The sequence below is a fragment of the Ctenopharyngodon idella genome, chromosome 22 (genome assembly GCF_019924925.1).
Source record: "Ctenopharyngodon idella isolate HZGC_01 chromosome 22, HZGC01, whole genome shotgun sequence".
Lineage (NCBI taxonomy): Eukaryota > Metazoa > Chordata > Actinopteri > Cypriniformes > Xenocyprididae > Ctenopharyngodon > Ctenopharyngodon idella.
Window position 1 is genome coordinate 8,266,174 of NC_067241.1, and position 16,106 is coordinate 8,282,279.

At 37.9% G+C, this 16,106-nt stretch overlaps 1 protein-coding gene and 2 long non-coding RNA genes across 3 annotated transcripts in view; 1 reads left to right on the forward strand and 2 right to left on the reverse strand.

Annotated features, from left to right (window-relative positions):
* The window catches only part of flna (filamin A, alpha (actin binding protein 280)), a 41,760-nt gene extending 32,652 nt beyond the window's left edge, over positions 1 to 9,108 (reverse strand). Inside the window, exons 1-2 of the mRNA XM_051879765.1 lie at positions 8,880 to 9,108; positions 4,061 to 4,545 (exon numbers count right to left, since the gene is read on the reverse strand). Of these exons, the coding sequence (XP_051735725.1) occupies positions 4,061 to 4,442 (382 nt within the window). The 5' untranslated portion in view covers positions 4,443 to 4,545; positions 8,880 to 9,108. The remainder of the gene's footprint in view (positions 1 to 4,060; positions 4,546 to 8,879) is intronic.
* Positions 9,109 to 9,253: 145 nt separating this feature from the next.
* LOC127504787 (uncharacterized) lies at positions 9,254 to 10,388 on the forward strand. Its single transcript, XR_007927444.1, has 3 exons — positions 9,254 to 9,330; positions 9,905 to 10,159; positions 10,243 to 10,388. It is a non-coding gene; the product is annotated as an uncharacterized LOC127504787 (long non-coding RNA).
* A 1,140-nt stretch (positions 10,389 to 11,528) lies between these two features.
* On the reverse strand, positions 11,529 to 14,935 carry LOC127504788 (uncharacterized). The gene is made up of 3 exons (XR_007927445.1): positions 14,271 to 14,935; positions 13,969 to 14,119; positions 11,529 to 11,666 (listed from the first exon to the last, which is right to left on the reverse strand). It is a non-coding gene; the product is annotated as an uncharacterized LOC127504788 (long non-coding RNA).
* Between the last annotated feature and the right edge of the window lie 1,171 nt (positions 14,936 to 16,106).

A 16,106-nucleotide genomic window follows, 5' to 3' on the forward strand; every position in this document is an offset into this window, starting at 1 on the left:
TAAAAAAACCTTTAAAAGGGGTTTACAGTAAAGTGTAACATCTGAGTCACAGTTATTCAAGTGCAAAAAAAAAAAAAAAAAAAAATCACCTTATTCTTTTGTTTATGCAGAAATTTGGAGATTCAAGTACGACCAATTAAAACAGCACAGAAGACACAAACAGAACGGTAAAACCACACTGAGGTTGGGTTGCGAGACTTGCCATAGGGTGCTTTCCAGTGTGGTGAAGGGTGTGAGGGTACACAATCACGCACACTTATACACATGCCACTTATTCGTTGGTGCAAGTATGCATAAGAACACCCCATTTATTTTAGTTTATGCCGACTTTACAGATATTTAACGCAACGGCAGTCACATGGAAGTCCTGTTCAGGAGTGTAGCAGTTCAGGCTCTAAAAATAAAGATTAACAAATTTATGCTTCTATAGTATGATTTCAAATTCAGTGCCTAGTGAAGGACTACCCATAATCCTTACATAGGTCCACTGTTGAACCACCAAGCAGACACTATAACTATGGAAACCATGCCAAAAGAGCTCAACAGCAAACTTCCATTCCCATGAAGCATTGCACATGAAGTAATTGGGTCAGATTTCCTACTAGATACTTGTGCATATTTGAATGTTTTCCATTTAAGTTACATAAATATATTATATTTTATACTTAATGACAGTAATGCTTGATACAATTTTGTTGTTTTTGATTCGATTACATAATACACAATGCTTCATGGGATTGTAGTTATATATAAAAAGAATTAAGTATAAATTATATAGTGATTCATCTCAAAACTGGTTGGTTTGGTTCTTGTCTTGGAATTTTTTTTAATCCCCATGGAGAAAATGAATGAGAAAAATACTTCAGCAACCAAGGCAGTTGAAAAAAAGCCCCACTGCTGTGCTCCATGCCACAGTACTGTCTCTCAAATGAACAGGAAATCCTGGCATTGCCAATAAAGAACAGGAACATCAGGAGGCCTCTCTTACCATGGACCTGCTAAATAATTACATACCTCTCCATTTAACTCTATAACACTTTAGAATAAAGTACTTATTTTTATTAAAATGTTTTAATTTTTTCTTTTAAATAAAGCTTAAAACTGCAAAACATGAAAAAGCTAAATGCAACCAACATGAGTTTTATAGTGAGAACATTTAAATGTGATAAACATTTGAACAGCGTAAACTCAATATAGGTTCAAATGATCAGAGCAAAATCAATACACTGGAATCATGTGCTCCATTTGAATTTAATCTCACTGCATTCTGGAAGCTCTGACACAGCAGGCCACAAGTTTATTAAAGTTATTTTATTCTGCACCTAAAGGCATACACTTACTGCCAACACAACAGAAACAAGTCTTAACATGCAACTCACTTTGGCAACCTTAAAGACAATTGACCAAATTCACTATTCTGACTCCAGTGAACTATTGCATTTAAAAGCACCTCAACTAAGGCAAGATATTGAGCAACTTGCTAAATAGCATCAAATATTCTTAAGTGTCATAAATGATTAAAGAGGCTGTGTTGATCAAGATCAAGCTCCATTATGTCATATTTAAGTACTAACATGCCAGATGAAGAAACCGATTAGAGCGTCTCAAGGCACCACACTTGAAGGCTCTCTTATGAGCTCCACCCAGATCAAGACAGAGATACGAGGCTGTCATGTTCTTCCCCACCTTGGAAGGCAACTCTATTTCGCATAGACAAGTAAAATATGGGGCCTGTCATGACAGGGGAACACACATACCACTTTTATGCTTGCATCATACAAGCAAACACAAGTACATGTTTAGTAATTCTTTATATGCTCACACATTTTAATATTCTTATAGCAAAGCAAGAACATCAGTGATATAAACAGATCCAGTTACTAAAAACTCACAGCAATTATTAGAAAACAAACTGTCCTACCAATAAGCACATGCATTTCTATTTTCTACAGGATGCAAATAACTCATATGCATGGCGAAAAATGCTTCATTCATTGACTGAAATGCCGTCATAAAATCCAATCACACCATCATCTGTGTATAAGCAATTCCAGCAAAACTTAGTTTTCCCATATTAACAGTAAGGGATGAAGGTGTTTCTAAATAAAAATATTGAGCAATTGCTGAATAATCCTTGATTGCAACACATCTGAAAGGATGTTTATTCATACCCTCTGGGCGTTGGGAAAGTATCCCACTAAGAACAAAACCCTACAGCCATTGGGCTGTGGCACTGATGATGAAAACATGAGCTTCCTGAAGAGAACAAATTGCATTCAAACACTCGGAACAATCAATCTGGACTGAAAATTGTAGCTTAAATCAGCTTAAACTTGGAAATAAAATGCAAAAATATTTAATATTAAGAAAATCTAAAGATACTGCATTATTTCTAGGACAATAATCAAAGACACAAATCTGTGACAATGATAATGACTCTGTACAGATGATCAAGTAGTGTTTGCTTTTATTAAAGCTCAAGATTCTCTTTGGATCATCTTGAATCATGCTGGAGAACTCCATAAATTTGTGCAAAACCTGATGAAAACCTGATTCATTAAAGAATTAAATGCCAAATTCACTCAAAAAAAAATATTTACCAGTTTCTAAGATTTATGAATTTGAATTGTGTAGTAAAATTCTATCAAACTGAATTGAATAATCCTTACATATTTATTTTATGAATTAAGAATTTAATATTAATAATATGTAACGGATTATTTAATTCAATTTGATGGAATTTTACTACACAATTCAAATTCGTAAATCTTAAAAATGGGCTTGAATATTTTTGAGTGTAATTTTACATTATAATAACGGTTCACTCAAACTTTGCTGAGTAATCCCTTTTTGTAATAAAAAAGGAGAAAATGCCAAATCTTATATGAATCACAGATGTAAATTATGACTAAATGACTATTCTCATAATTCTATATTTTCATGAATGACCCTTATTAGATATAGGATTGTAGATTAGGATTGCGTAACTTAAATAACCCAAGAGGAGCTAGAAACCAAGAAATAAAAATAAAAAGATTCTCAAATTCCCAAGAGTTAAAATTCATTATCAGACTGCGCAGCACACATTCTACGAACCATTCACTCTTCACCGCTAGTGTCTAAAATGAGCCATAAACTGGAGGGCGTGTCATTGTGTTAGTCATCAATCACAACCGGCATTGAATGAGAGAACCATGTCTGGACATTTCTAACACAGGCAATGTTGTGCAACTTGATGTTCTAATCCAAAAAACGTTGGCACCCAAAAGAACCATTTTCAACTCTGATGAAGACAAGTTTGCTCCTTATGAGAGGAAGGCGTGTCCTCGCGGATCGATATTTCCACTTTGTGCGACTGGCCTGGTGAAAGCCATGTTCACTGATAGCCACGTGAGAATTATAATAACAATAGTCCGACAAATATAATGTCAAAACTACACTGGAGATGAAAACCTCCGAGGAAGTGAACATTCCAATTGAGAGGAACGGTTCAGTTCTCCACCCTCCTCGCCCTACAGCATCAACATTTAACAGAAAATAAAAGTCTGGGTGCACTAGTTGAGCTTTGCCTCATTCAGCACTCAAACTATGGTTAAACTACCCTAAAACTATCCGCCACGATGTCTACTGCTGCTTTACGACATTCGGGGCTGGACTTGCAACAGTTGAATGGAGCGACTGTGGTTCCTCAGAATCCTCACTTCTTTGTCAGATTCTGCAAACGCGACTAAAGCAATATCTTATTTTCACCACCGTCCGCCTGAGCAACAAGTTACAAAAAGTCCACAAAACACGTGCAACTTGTGAAGCAATGATACAGCTTTGCACAAAACAATCTGTGGCCACAAAGGCCTTCATTTCCATCATTCTTTCCCGTTATTTTGTGGCCTGCCTAAAATTTCATGCCGTTTGTTGGCTATGCAGAAGTCGGATAGTTGGATGCAACAAACATGGGAATAAACACCAAAAACACATAGTATTATCATTTTCTAACTATATTTAAGAAAGCGTAATGTTCAAAACTGACCAAAATGAGAAATAAAAAAAAAAGCACACATACCTATGGACACCAGCTTGATGTTTTCCCTGTCCAGGAACTCCAGAGCCACAGAGACGTTCTCCAGCTGCATCTGTCTGAACGTGGGGCGCTGGTTGTACTTGCGGAACATCTTCTTCTGGCTGAGCACCTCCAGAAGCGCGATCAGCCGGAGCCCATCGCTCAGGTCCGTCTGCAGGTTCGCTATGCGTTTATTGACACATTTCAGATGCTCGTTGCACCAGCGCGTGAATGTATTTTGCTGGATCTTCTTCCATGGTGCGTCCTCGGCGAGATCTTTCTCTGTAGCGGGCATGTCTGCGTCCTTGTCCGGGGAGAGAGAAGCGTTGGATAGGGGAGCGGCGGCGGCGCTGCTCGACTGGTGGGGGCGTGTGTGTTGACTCATTTTTATCGACTCGGGTCTCCTGCACTAATTCGCTGTCTCGCTTTTTGGGTGGAGTCTTGAGGAATTGTACAATTTGTGTGCTCTTCTTTCCAAAGTTATGTGACTAGGAGGAAAACAAAAGATTTGACTAAAATTAGGCGAAAATACACATGGGATATGGGCATTTCATTACATTTGTCATTCTCATCAATAAGTACGTGGACTTGGTCAAACATAGATTATTTCTACCGTTTTTAAGAAGTTGCTGAATGAATGTGTGTCATTGTGTCATTCATTTAGTCTTTTTTATTCTGTAAGTGAAAGGTTACCGGTCTGAAAACAGCACACTTATGCAGCATTCACAGGATATTACGCAATGAGAATGTATCTAGTGTGTGTACACTATCATAATGGTGTGTTTGCTCTTCACGAACAGACAACGAAAATTACATTTGTCAAAATAAGTTTTCGAAATATAGGGGAAAAAAGCGTCAAATCGGTAAAGAATGTGCTCGCAAATTACATTTGCTATGGTTACCTCCTCAGACATGTGAAAGCTTTTTATTTACTTTACATTTAAAAGCCAATGCAAGCAAGTCCACTATGTAAAACCAGTTATGGACATTAATTCTAAAATAGTGTTTCACTTTATGCATTTATCAACACACATAGATCTAGTCCAGACTAATTCTAAACAAATGTTCTACTATGCCATATTCATGTGTTGACGTAAAGGCTACCACGATTAATGATCAAATTATGAACTGCTGTTGGACAAGATGTCCGAATAACTTAAGTGAAAATTCACAATAAATGAGTAAGAACATTGAAAATATGTCTAAGGAGGTGTCCGAATACCAAAGATGTGCATATAAAAATCTTGGCAGGATTTCCAACCTCCTTGTACCCATTTTATTGGAGAAAGTCACAAAATAGAACAATTTAGAGCTGCATTAATCCAGCATTTGACTAAATAAGGCAAATGGGCCAAAACAGTGTGTGAGGACGCAGTCCAAAAAGAATGTTTCCCTTTAGAGCTTTTTTTTCAGCATTTGTCTCTCCAGGAGAATCTGTGGAATGCCCTTCATGTAATGAGCCACCGATGCCCCCCTGACCCCCTCTCCAATTCCCCACCCCCCATCATAAAACATCTACATAACCACACATAATATGTTATACTCTTGTTCTCGTTCTCTTTCAGATTTATGCTCAGGGAATGCCTGATATTTTTAACAGAACATAAGATGAGCAGAAGAGAGGCTCAGGCTAGCCTTCGGGTTTTTCATTACAGTCTCACAACATAACTTAAAATCAATAAGGTTACATCGTGCCAAACTCAAGATCATGAACTGCATTCATAACTAGTTATTTATACTCCTCGTAATGTATAACCATATATCTGATTTTCAACAAAATCACTAATGTCTTATTGTTCTCAAATCCCATGTGATATTATAATGTCCACAATACAGTTCAAGTGTAAATAGGCCAGTTGCTCAGAAACAAAAGAAAAACAAACAAGTCAGGCATTCAGGACAGCCAGTACTGCTGAGCCCAGTAGTTTGGCGTCACCTGCAGGAAATATGAAGTATGACAGGCTGATTTTATGATTTTTTCACACACAGCACTTATTGATGGTAAAAAGAGAGAGATAGAGTAACATTTCTTGTCCAATATAGTAATTTGATTTTCAATCGTGGATGTTAAATTAAAGAACTGGAATAATCTGAATCAGCAGGTTCTCTTGTTTAATTTGATGTATAACATTCACAAACTTCAAAGTTGTTTTTTAATAAATAATAATAGAAATATCATGTCTGACCAGGCAGAATGGGTTTTCCAATGCACCACAAATGGGACTGTAAGTACTGTAGCAGACAAATAAGGGAATATTATCAAGCTTTGAGACACATAGTTGAAAAGAACACTGAGCTACACTCCCTTATGACAGAAGACTATTAAAGGGATAGTTCACCCAAAAATGAAAATTCTGTCATCAAGTCGTTCCAAACCTGTATGAATTTCTTTCATCTGCTGAACACACAAGAAGATATTTTAAAGAATATGGGTAACCAAACAGTTGATGGACCCCATTGACTTCCATAGTATATAAAAAAATAAGGTCCATCAGCTGTTTGGTTACTGACATTCTTCAAAATATCTTCTTTTGTGTTCAGCAGATGAAAGAAATTCATACAGGTTTGGAACAATGTGAGGGTGAATAAATGATGACAGAATTTTCATTTTTGTCTGAACTTTAACTCATAGCTGTTGACAAGAGTTACCTTATCTGAAGGAAAACAATGATAATCATCTTTGAGGCATTTCATACATTTCAACATTCATATAATCAAAACATGATTTAAACGTAATCTAAATGTAAACATGATTTAAATGTAATCATTTGATCTTAGTATAATCACTGGACATTAGGTTCATTTGAGGACAGAAAATTGTCAGAATAGTGAAGTGAAGAGGGCACGTGATGCCATGATTCAGCCATGCTGAAAAGTGTGGTTAACCCACACACTGGCTGTCAACCACAAAGGCTGATGTGCATCTCGTCTGCATCAGTGAAAAACACAGATTACACATCGAGGGGAAGGATGGCATTATGGGTATTTTTGTAAAGGTGTTCAATTCTTGTGTCAACAGGATGTGGCTTTTCTATTGCTGTTGTGCACATAGAAACTATATTAGAAATGAGCAGCAAGGGTGTGTTTTATATAATTCTTAAATGCAAATAATTATAACACTGCAAGAGACTGGGACTAGTTGTCACACTTTGTACTCCAGTGAATATTTCTCAGAGAAGGTTTACATTTGGCACATACCATAAAGTCTTGGCTATAGAAAAAAAATCTATCGAACATTTCCACCATTGTTACCCAGAGGGGGGTGGGGGTTAAGGTGCAGTTCATTAGTCACCATGAAATCAAATTTGACAGTTCTTATCTTTTCATGGAATATAGCAGTGTTTATTATAAATTATTTATCCATGCACATTTTTTTTTTTAAATGATCTTTAATCAAAATAACTCCTCCCTCTTGATGTGACATCTCTACTCTTCTCTGATGATGTGTTTACTGGCATGAGGGCGGGACAACCTGTCACTCACATGACATCACAGCAATAGTAGCAATCCACAACCATCCAAGGATCCAATCAATTCCCAAAAGACAAAATCAACATTCACTTGGATATGTCACAATAGGGAAGAAAGAATATCACAACTTTTCAACTTTAAGCACAGATTGACCAAAATGAGGCATGTTGTCAAACTATAAGAGGTGAATTGTCACAATGGAGCCTGGTAAATTTATATTAAAAAACCTGGCCACATCCAGGCATTTATGAAAATAAAACACCCCTATCATGGCAAACAGTTCAACCTTTCAATTAAAATCTACTTTTATTATATAGTAGACTCATCTGAGTGTATGCCAGTGTGGTTTCATAGTGCTCACTTTTTTAACCAACAGCTATAGGAAAAAAAAATATAATGAATGATTCTGTCATTTTAGTTTGGAGGACAGAATTCACTAAAATTCTGTGTAAAAGAATGACTTTTGAACCATGTGTTTGAAACCAACATACAAAACGACCGCTAGAGAAAACACACATTTGTGTAACTGGACTTTTGACTCAAAACATTATAGTTACTGATAAATAGCCTAGATCTTGTGACAACTTCCCTGTGTGACAACTAGCCCCGTTCTCCCCCTATAGGAAGAAAATTTCGTGTTTTTACTGAAAAACCTAATGTTGTATCAGTCTTACTGTCTTACTATAGTCATCCAGGTGAGGTCAGGATGTTTCGTGCAAGATTCTCCTCGAGCATGGGGGGGCGCGCGCAACTCACATCAAAGGATGAAGGGCGCGCGGACCTTTCCATATTTTCCCTTATTTGGTGAGGAGGCCTTAATTAGATTACGAGTGATGAGCCAAAACGTCTGCAGAGCGTCGGGTTTATACACTTTTCGTAAATGAGGACATCACATGAAGTATTAATATGAATTAAATATTAATGTTTGGATTTGCTTGTACAGACAAAGCCTTAATGTAGCCTAGGCTAAATGATTTCGTTAATACTCGTTATAGCTTTCTCCCTTTTTATTCGGTCTCCTAGTTCTTCGCAATATCGTATAAGCCCTCACACCTCGTTAAGCATGCAGGGCACTAATAAGTACTCAATATATGATATTCAGTCATTCAGCACCATTGCAGACAATTCGCTGCACGCACCCATCCCGCTACACGAAACATTTACGCAAAACACAAGACTTTTTTGTGGTAAAAAGTCTGCGTCATTGTTTTTCTACGAATTTATCCCTAAACGAATTTAGTTTTGACGCAAAACTATAATAAAAGTAAGCTTCCTATAACATTGTGCTTAACAGCACTTAATGCAATACAAAACATGCCTCGCAGCCCTAAATAGAGGTTTTATAACTTACATTTTGCTGCTTGTCTTGAAGCGAATCTTGTTGCTGTATCCCTTCGGTTTTGCGTGTGGCACAGGCAGCAGAGGGTGAGCTTCACTGTACCACAGTGCAGAAATCTCACTGAACGACCCTCCCGGACCGGACGAGTGTCCCTGGAGGAAAGGCTTGTTCGCTGAACTCGAGAAAAAACACTAGTGACACCCTTTAGTCTTTTCTGCCTCCTTCTGTCCTCTCTGCTCTTAATGCGAGAACCTTAATTGGTAAAGTATCAAAGAGGGGGGTTACTCTTGTGTTCGCGCGAGCGCCTCTCGAGCTGACGTGATACCGGCGGCCGCGCCTTCAGATTGTAAAGGTATGATGTCACCCTGTTCAGAGCGCCTGTATCTGCTCCATCTGCCTGAACACTGTTGCTGCTGCTCGACAAAGAGCTTCGGCTGGCTGTTTAACACCAACATTTGTTGAGGTAATAATATCCATTCATTGTCTTAGTAACACAAAATGACTAGAACACTCTGACATAGGTTACATTAAAAGACACAAAACGTTTTTTTCTTTCTCTCAAGTCACATTGGATTTCATCCAATCTTTATACTGCACAGCATAAATGTGTCAGGAGGGTCTGTTTCCTGGTGAGACCATTCATCCTCTACTGTAGCCTATGTGTGTGTGTGCACTTTGGAGGGACAAACTTTGAAACGTCCTCGCAAATATAGTTTAGTATGTCGAAAACCAGCTTGTGAGGACATTTGAAGTGCTCCTCATTGTTTGAGACTTATAAATCAGCCTGTTTTCTTTAAAATAGTCATTTTAGGTTTAGGAGTCAGGTTAGGGTCATCATCGAGATGTGCTCACTAATATAGTGAAACCAAATGTGTGTATGTGAGACTAGAAGATTAATTTCGAAATGTATTCATATTATTTCACATACTTTTGGGACCAATTGCTCATTTTATACAATGAGTCGAGACTACAAGTGTTTCACTTTGTAATAATTTAGGAGACGGAGTTTGCTGTTTAATACATTACATTTATTTCAGCTGGATCTTATAATGGCCCAGTATGGGCCTGTCTATGAGACTCCATAACCCTCTTGGTACCAATAAAACCTGGTGTAGACAGCCAGTCTCCCTTGGGTAACTGTCTTTGACTGCAAACATTCCCAGTACTTCATTCCTTAGAGGGAAAGAGAGGGGACCAGCTGTAACTGCCTAATTTATCAGAGAACCTTGGGGCAGGATGACATCATATTACCCCCAATACAACTTTAACTAAATCCAGCAGTCTGAAACCAGGTATCATTTTGTGCCATATGACACTGGCATTACTTATTGGTGCTGGGTCAAATCTCATTTGTCTGTTTTTTTCTTGCCCACAGTCCCTAGATCAAAACAAGAAAACAAGAAAGAAAAGCAGAGAGATATCAATGGAGATTAAATGAAAATAGCCATATGCAAAGACAAGGTGTCAACAAGGCCATGGAATCTAAGATGGAACAGTCCAAAATCTTGCATATACCAGGAGCTTAAGCAAAACATCTCAGATAGGTTAAACTGGCATAATCAAGGTATTTGTAAAGACCTGCTTCTGTATGTTGCATTTGCTAATGTACACACAATTTTGGTGCTTTCTTAGAGAGGAAGACGTGCAAAGAGAAATGGAGGGACCATGCTGGATCTCATAGTAGAGTTCGAAGATGTCTAGTTATTGGTCAGTTCGTGTCCTAAATCTGTATTCAATTAGATATAATTAACAAATCACACACATATATAAATATCATGATAACACTTTACAGCAAGGTTCATTAGTTAAACATTAGTTAATGCATTAACTAACATGAACTAACCATGAGCAATACATTTGTTACTGTATTTACTGATCTTCGTTAACATTGTTTAATAAAAAAAATACAGTTGTTCATTGTTTGTTCATGTTAGTTCACAGTGCATTAACTAATGTTAACAAGATTTTAATAACGTATTAGTAAATGTTGAAATTAACATTAACAAAGATTAATAAATGCTGTATAAGTGCAGTTCATTATTAGTTCATGTTAACTAATGTAGTTAATTAATGTTAACTAATGAACCTTATTGTAAAGTGTTACCAATATCACAAATGCACAACAAAACATGTTCACAATGCACACAAGTGGCGGGAGAGATCTTGTTTGACAGACTGTGAAGACCAGGAAAAATGTTGTCATTGCTATAATTGGAGTCTAAATATGGGCTAATAAAATATGCTCAGTTTTATGGACAGTAAATACGGAATTAGTACAGTAACAGGCAAAGAGATCAAGGAGGAGCAAAGAAAAAGGGGAAAAAAAGAGAAATGACATGTAGGGAGAGACAATTATGTTAAGTGCTTACATTTTCCCATTGTAATCCCAAGAATTCTGTCTACATTCCTTTATTTATTATTGGATTAGAAAAAGAGTGCAATTTATTCTCAAAGATAAATTTAGACAGAAAGAATGAGACATGAAAACATTTTGCAATCAGCTTTATTATTCAAAGCAAGACTTGCACCCTAAGCATTAGACATCACTTTGACTTGTTAGATAGAAGCCAAAGCAACAGTCTAATTATGTTTTATTAAGTACAGCAACAGTATTTGTTCTTTGATCAAATATATCAAACACTATTGAGAGAGAAAAGGAGAGGGCAGGAAGATTGAGAGAGAAGGGTCTGTTGTGACCCATCCGTTTCTGGGTGTAATTCGTTAACACAGGAAGCTGTAGTGACAGATACGGCATGTTTTCCACAGGAACGTGTGGCTCTGTGAAAGGATGGATACAATCTGTGGAGGGAAGAGAGCCCTGTTGTTAATCGTATTAGCTGAAAAACAAGGATGATAGCTGAGCTTTGATTCACCACCATTCTGACACAGGCAGAAGCAAAATGAAGGCCGAAAACAAACATGAGCCAATAATCTTTTTAGAATGAGACTAGTTTTCCCTGAGGAGGTCAAATAAATTTGTGCTTCACAGACTTACTTTGTGACTGTAATTCCTGTTCATATTAAATAATTTTTTTGCATAATATTAGAATTCAATCTCATACATTCAGAACACCCAATAAAAAAATACAGTGATCCATCTGAATTAGTTCATGAAATCAGACGTCCAGGCAAAACAAATGTGTTTTTCAAAAAGAGCAGACTCTCTTTGTTTTCCTGTTCTTTGTCTTTGTGTTTTCATAGGTTAATGTTGACGGCCTTCAAGGACTGTGCTGAGAGCTTCAAGCCGTATCACACAGAGGACACTCTGTATCGACAAGCCACAGACAGACAGAAAAACTAAAGAGAATATTTTCAAGGCTTTTGCATTTCATGAACTGAGACATTCTGAGCAACACATGCAGGTCAGAATGAGACACTTTAAACTTTTACCTCAAGAAAAATACATATTTTAGGAGCAGGTTTCACATCCATTGAATACTTTATCCAGAGTTGGGAGTTCACAGTGACATCAATTTCGGCCCTGACTTCAGCTTCATGCCAAACCTCTGCATTTTTCTCAGTCTAGTTTGATCTGAACAAATCAGGCAAAATTACAACTATTTGATTTAGTCAACAATCTAGCTTAAAGAGATAGTTCATCCAAAACTGAAAATTATCCCATGATTTACTCACCCTAAAGCCATCCTAGGTATATATATCTTCTTTCAGATGAACACAATCAGAGTTATATTAAAAAATATCCATTTTTGGGTGAACAACTCTTGTAAGACAATGGTTTATTAAGGTTGAAAACTTTACTAACTGGACAAGGCTGAAGACCTTTATTGGATGCCCGTGGTCTTCGGGCCCTCAGACGACACTGCATCACTCATCGGCATGATTGTGTCAATGACATTACTAAATGGACCCAGGAATACTTCCAGAAACCACTGTCGTAAACACAATCCGCCGTGCCATCTGCAGATGCCAACTAAAGCTCTATCATGCAAAAAGGAAGCCATATGTGAACATGGTCCAGAAGTGCCGTCGTGTCCTGTGGGCCAAAGCTAATTTAAAATGGACTGTTTCAAAGTGGAAAAGTGTTCTATGGTCAGACGAGTCCAAATTTGACATTCCTGTTGGAAATCACGGACCCTGTGTCCTCCGTGCTGAAGAGGAGGGAGACCTTCCAGCGTGTTATCAGCGTTCAGTTCAAAAGCCAGCATCTCTGATGGTATGGGGGTGCATAAGTGCATACGGTATGGGCAGCTTGCATGTTTTGGAAGGCACTATGAATGCTGAAAGGTATATAAAGGTTTCCAGACAATGTCTATTTGAAGGAAGGCCTTGTGTATTTCAGCAGGACAATGCAAAACCACATAATACAGCTATTATAACAGCATGGCTTTGTCGTAGAAGAGTCCGGGTGCTGAATTGGCCTGCCTGCAGTCCAGATCTTTCACCTATAGAGAACATTTGGCGCATCATTAAACGAAAAATACATCAAAGATGACCACAAACTCTTCAGCAGCTGGAAACCTATATCAGGCAAGAATGGGACCAAATTCCAACACCAAAACTCCAGAAAGTCATTACCTCGATGACCAGATGTCTTCAAACTGTTTTGAAAAGAAGAGGAGATGCTACACCATGGTAAACATGCCCCCGTCCCAACTATTTTGAGACCTGTAGCAGGCATCAAATTTGAAATGAGCTCATTTTGTGCATAAAATTGTAAAATTTCTCAACATTTGTTATGTTATCTATGTTCTATTGTGAATAAAATATTGGCTCATGTGATTTGAAAGTCTTTTAGTTTTCATTTTATTCAAATTTTAAAAAAACGTCCCAACTTTTCCGGAATTCGGGTTGTGTATATGTATATGGAATATTCATTTACTTAATTTATTTTTCATGTTATGTTATACTGTTTAATCTTATGTTGTGTCGTCTTCATAAATGAAAGATTAGAGGATGTCTCAATCTCAAGGTTTTCAGCATCACAGGACGATGTTGTGTAGCAGTCATTTTTTTTATAGTGCTAAAGTCAAGTGGAAAAACACATTTACATCAAACTGGGGTTAATAGTGTACTTGGGAAAAGTCATATTACGTACAACACTGATGTATTTAAAGATGCACACACACACACCAGCACCCACCTACAAACATGTCTGAAGGCAGTGAAATAGTCGGTACCATCTGTTACTGTTTGAGAGGATATTACAGCAGAGTGAGTCAGAGTCAAAAGCTCTAGAAGTGCGTAATGGGTGTCATCAGCTCCAGCGCTTTGTACTGCATCTTTATTCTTCCCTGCACATCACAGAAAACAGAACAGCCTTTTGGTTGACTGTACATGTCATGAACAGTCACTCTTATCCCACAGGCGGTTCAAGTACACACACAGGGAAATAGCAGAGCATTATAGAGCAAGGAAAACATAAACAGATTTGATATCTCTGACCTTCGCCATCCACTGGAAAGATGTGTTACCAGTGAGCTCTTGTGATACAGGCCTGATGCCACACCTGTCGTGTCTGTCTCAATCCGCCACACCTCATTAAAAAACAGGATGTGTCATCAGGTTTTGGTAGCATGACAATATAAATCACAAGGCTTGTAGCTTCTTGATGACTCTCATGAATAATCATCTCCCTCAAGCTAGCAGCTCTTGGTATAAGCACTGCCTGATGGTGACTCTGGGAGGAGAGCAGTTGTGGTGTTTGGAGCACATTGTCCTTCCCTGGGGTATCTGGGGGGAAAAAAACAACATCACAGAATTGGTCAATTAACTCATTCCCGGTCCTGTTTTTGGCAGAAAAGTGCCATTCCCTTGCAACTCCATCATTCTCTCCAACCACCCTTTGCCAGAATTGGTTAAACTTCTCAATAAGTACATTTACATGCAAGCTATGGTGGTTTTTTGAGTTGCCAAGCTACAATCTTCAAGTATAAATGAAACAATGCATTGAATATTAAAAAGGATTACATAAACAATCGCAAATCACCTTTCTCCATCTTTTGAAGCTAAGTGTATAACATGTCGTAAGCAAGGCGCACAAACTAGGAATATTTTAAACAGTCAGCTTTAATGATGAACGCAGGAAATCATTAGAAGAACACAAGGAAATAAACAACACATTACGTAAACAATAACCAACAAAGGACTGAACTGAACAGGGAGTATACAGGAGATAACTACCCGAATTCCGGAAATGTTGGGATGTTTTTTTAATTTGAATAAAATGAAAACTAAAAGACTTTCAAATCACATGAGCCAATATTTTTTTCACAATAGAACATAGATAACATAAATGTTTAAACTGAGAACGTATTTGACGTATTTTTCTCTATAGGTGAAAGATCTGGACTGCAGGCAGGCCAATTCAGCACCCGGACTCTTCTACAACGAAGCCATGCTGTTGTAAGCTGCAGTATGTGGTTTTGCATTGTCCTGCTGAAATACACAAGGCCTTCCCTGAACCGGACATCGTCCGGAGGGGAGTATATGTTCCTCTAAAACCTTTATATACCTTTCAGCATTCATAGTGCCTTCCAAAACATGCAAGCTGAACTGAACACTGATAACATGCTGGAAGGTCTCCCTCCTCTTTAGCCTGGAGGACACGGCATCCGTGATTTCCAAAAAGAATGTCAAATTTGGACTCGTCTGACCATAGAACACTTTTCCACTTTGAAACAGTCCATTTTAAATGAGCCTTGGCCCACAGGACACGACGGCGCTTCTGGACCATGTTCACATATGGCTTCCTTTTTGCATGATAGAGCTTTAGTTGGCATCTGCAGATGGCACAGCGGTTTGTGTTTACCGACAGTGGTTTCTGGAAGTATTCCTGGGCCCATTTAGTAATGTCATTGACACAATCATGCCGATGAGTGATGCAGTGTCGTCTGAGGGCCCGAAGACCACAGGCATCCAATAAGGTCTTTGGCCTTGTCCCTTACGCACAGAGATTTCTCCAGTTTCTCTGAATCTTTTGATGATGATATGCATTGTAGATGATGAGATTTGCAAAGCCTTTGCAATTTGACATTGAGGAACATTGTTTTTAAAGTGTTCCACAATCTTTTTACACACTCTTTCACAGATTGGTGAGCCTCTCCCCATCTTTACTTCTGAGAGACTCTGACTCTCTAAGACATCCCTTTTATAGCTAATCATGTTACAGACCTGATATCAATTAACTTAATTAGTTGCTAGATGTTCTCCCAGCTGAATCTTTTCAAAATTTCTTGCTTTTTCAGCCATTTGTTGCCCCCGTGCCAACTTTTTTGAGAC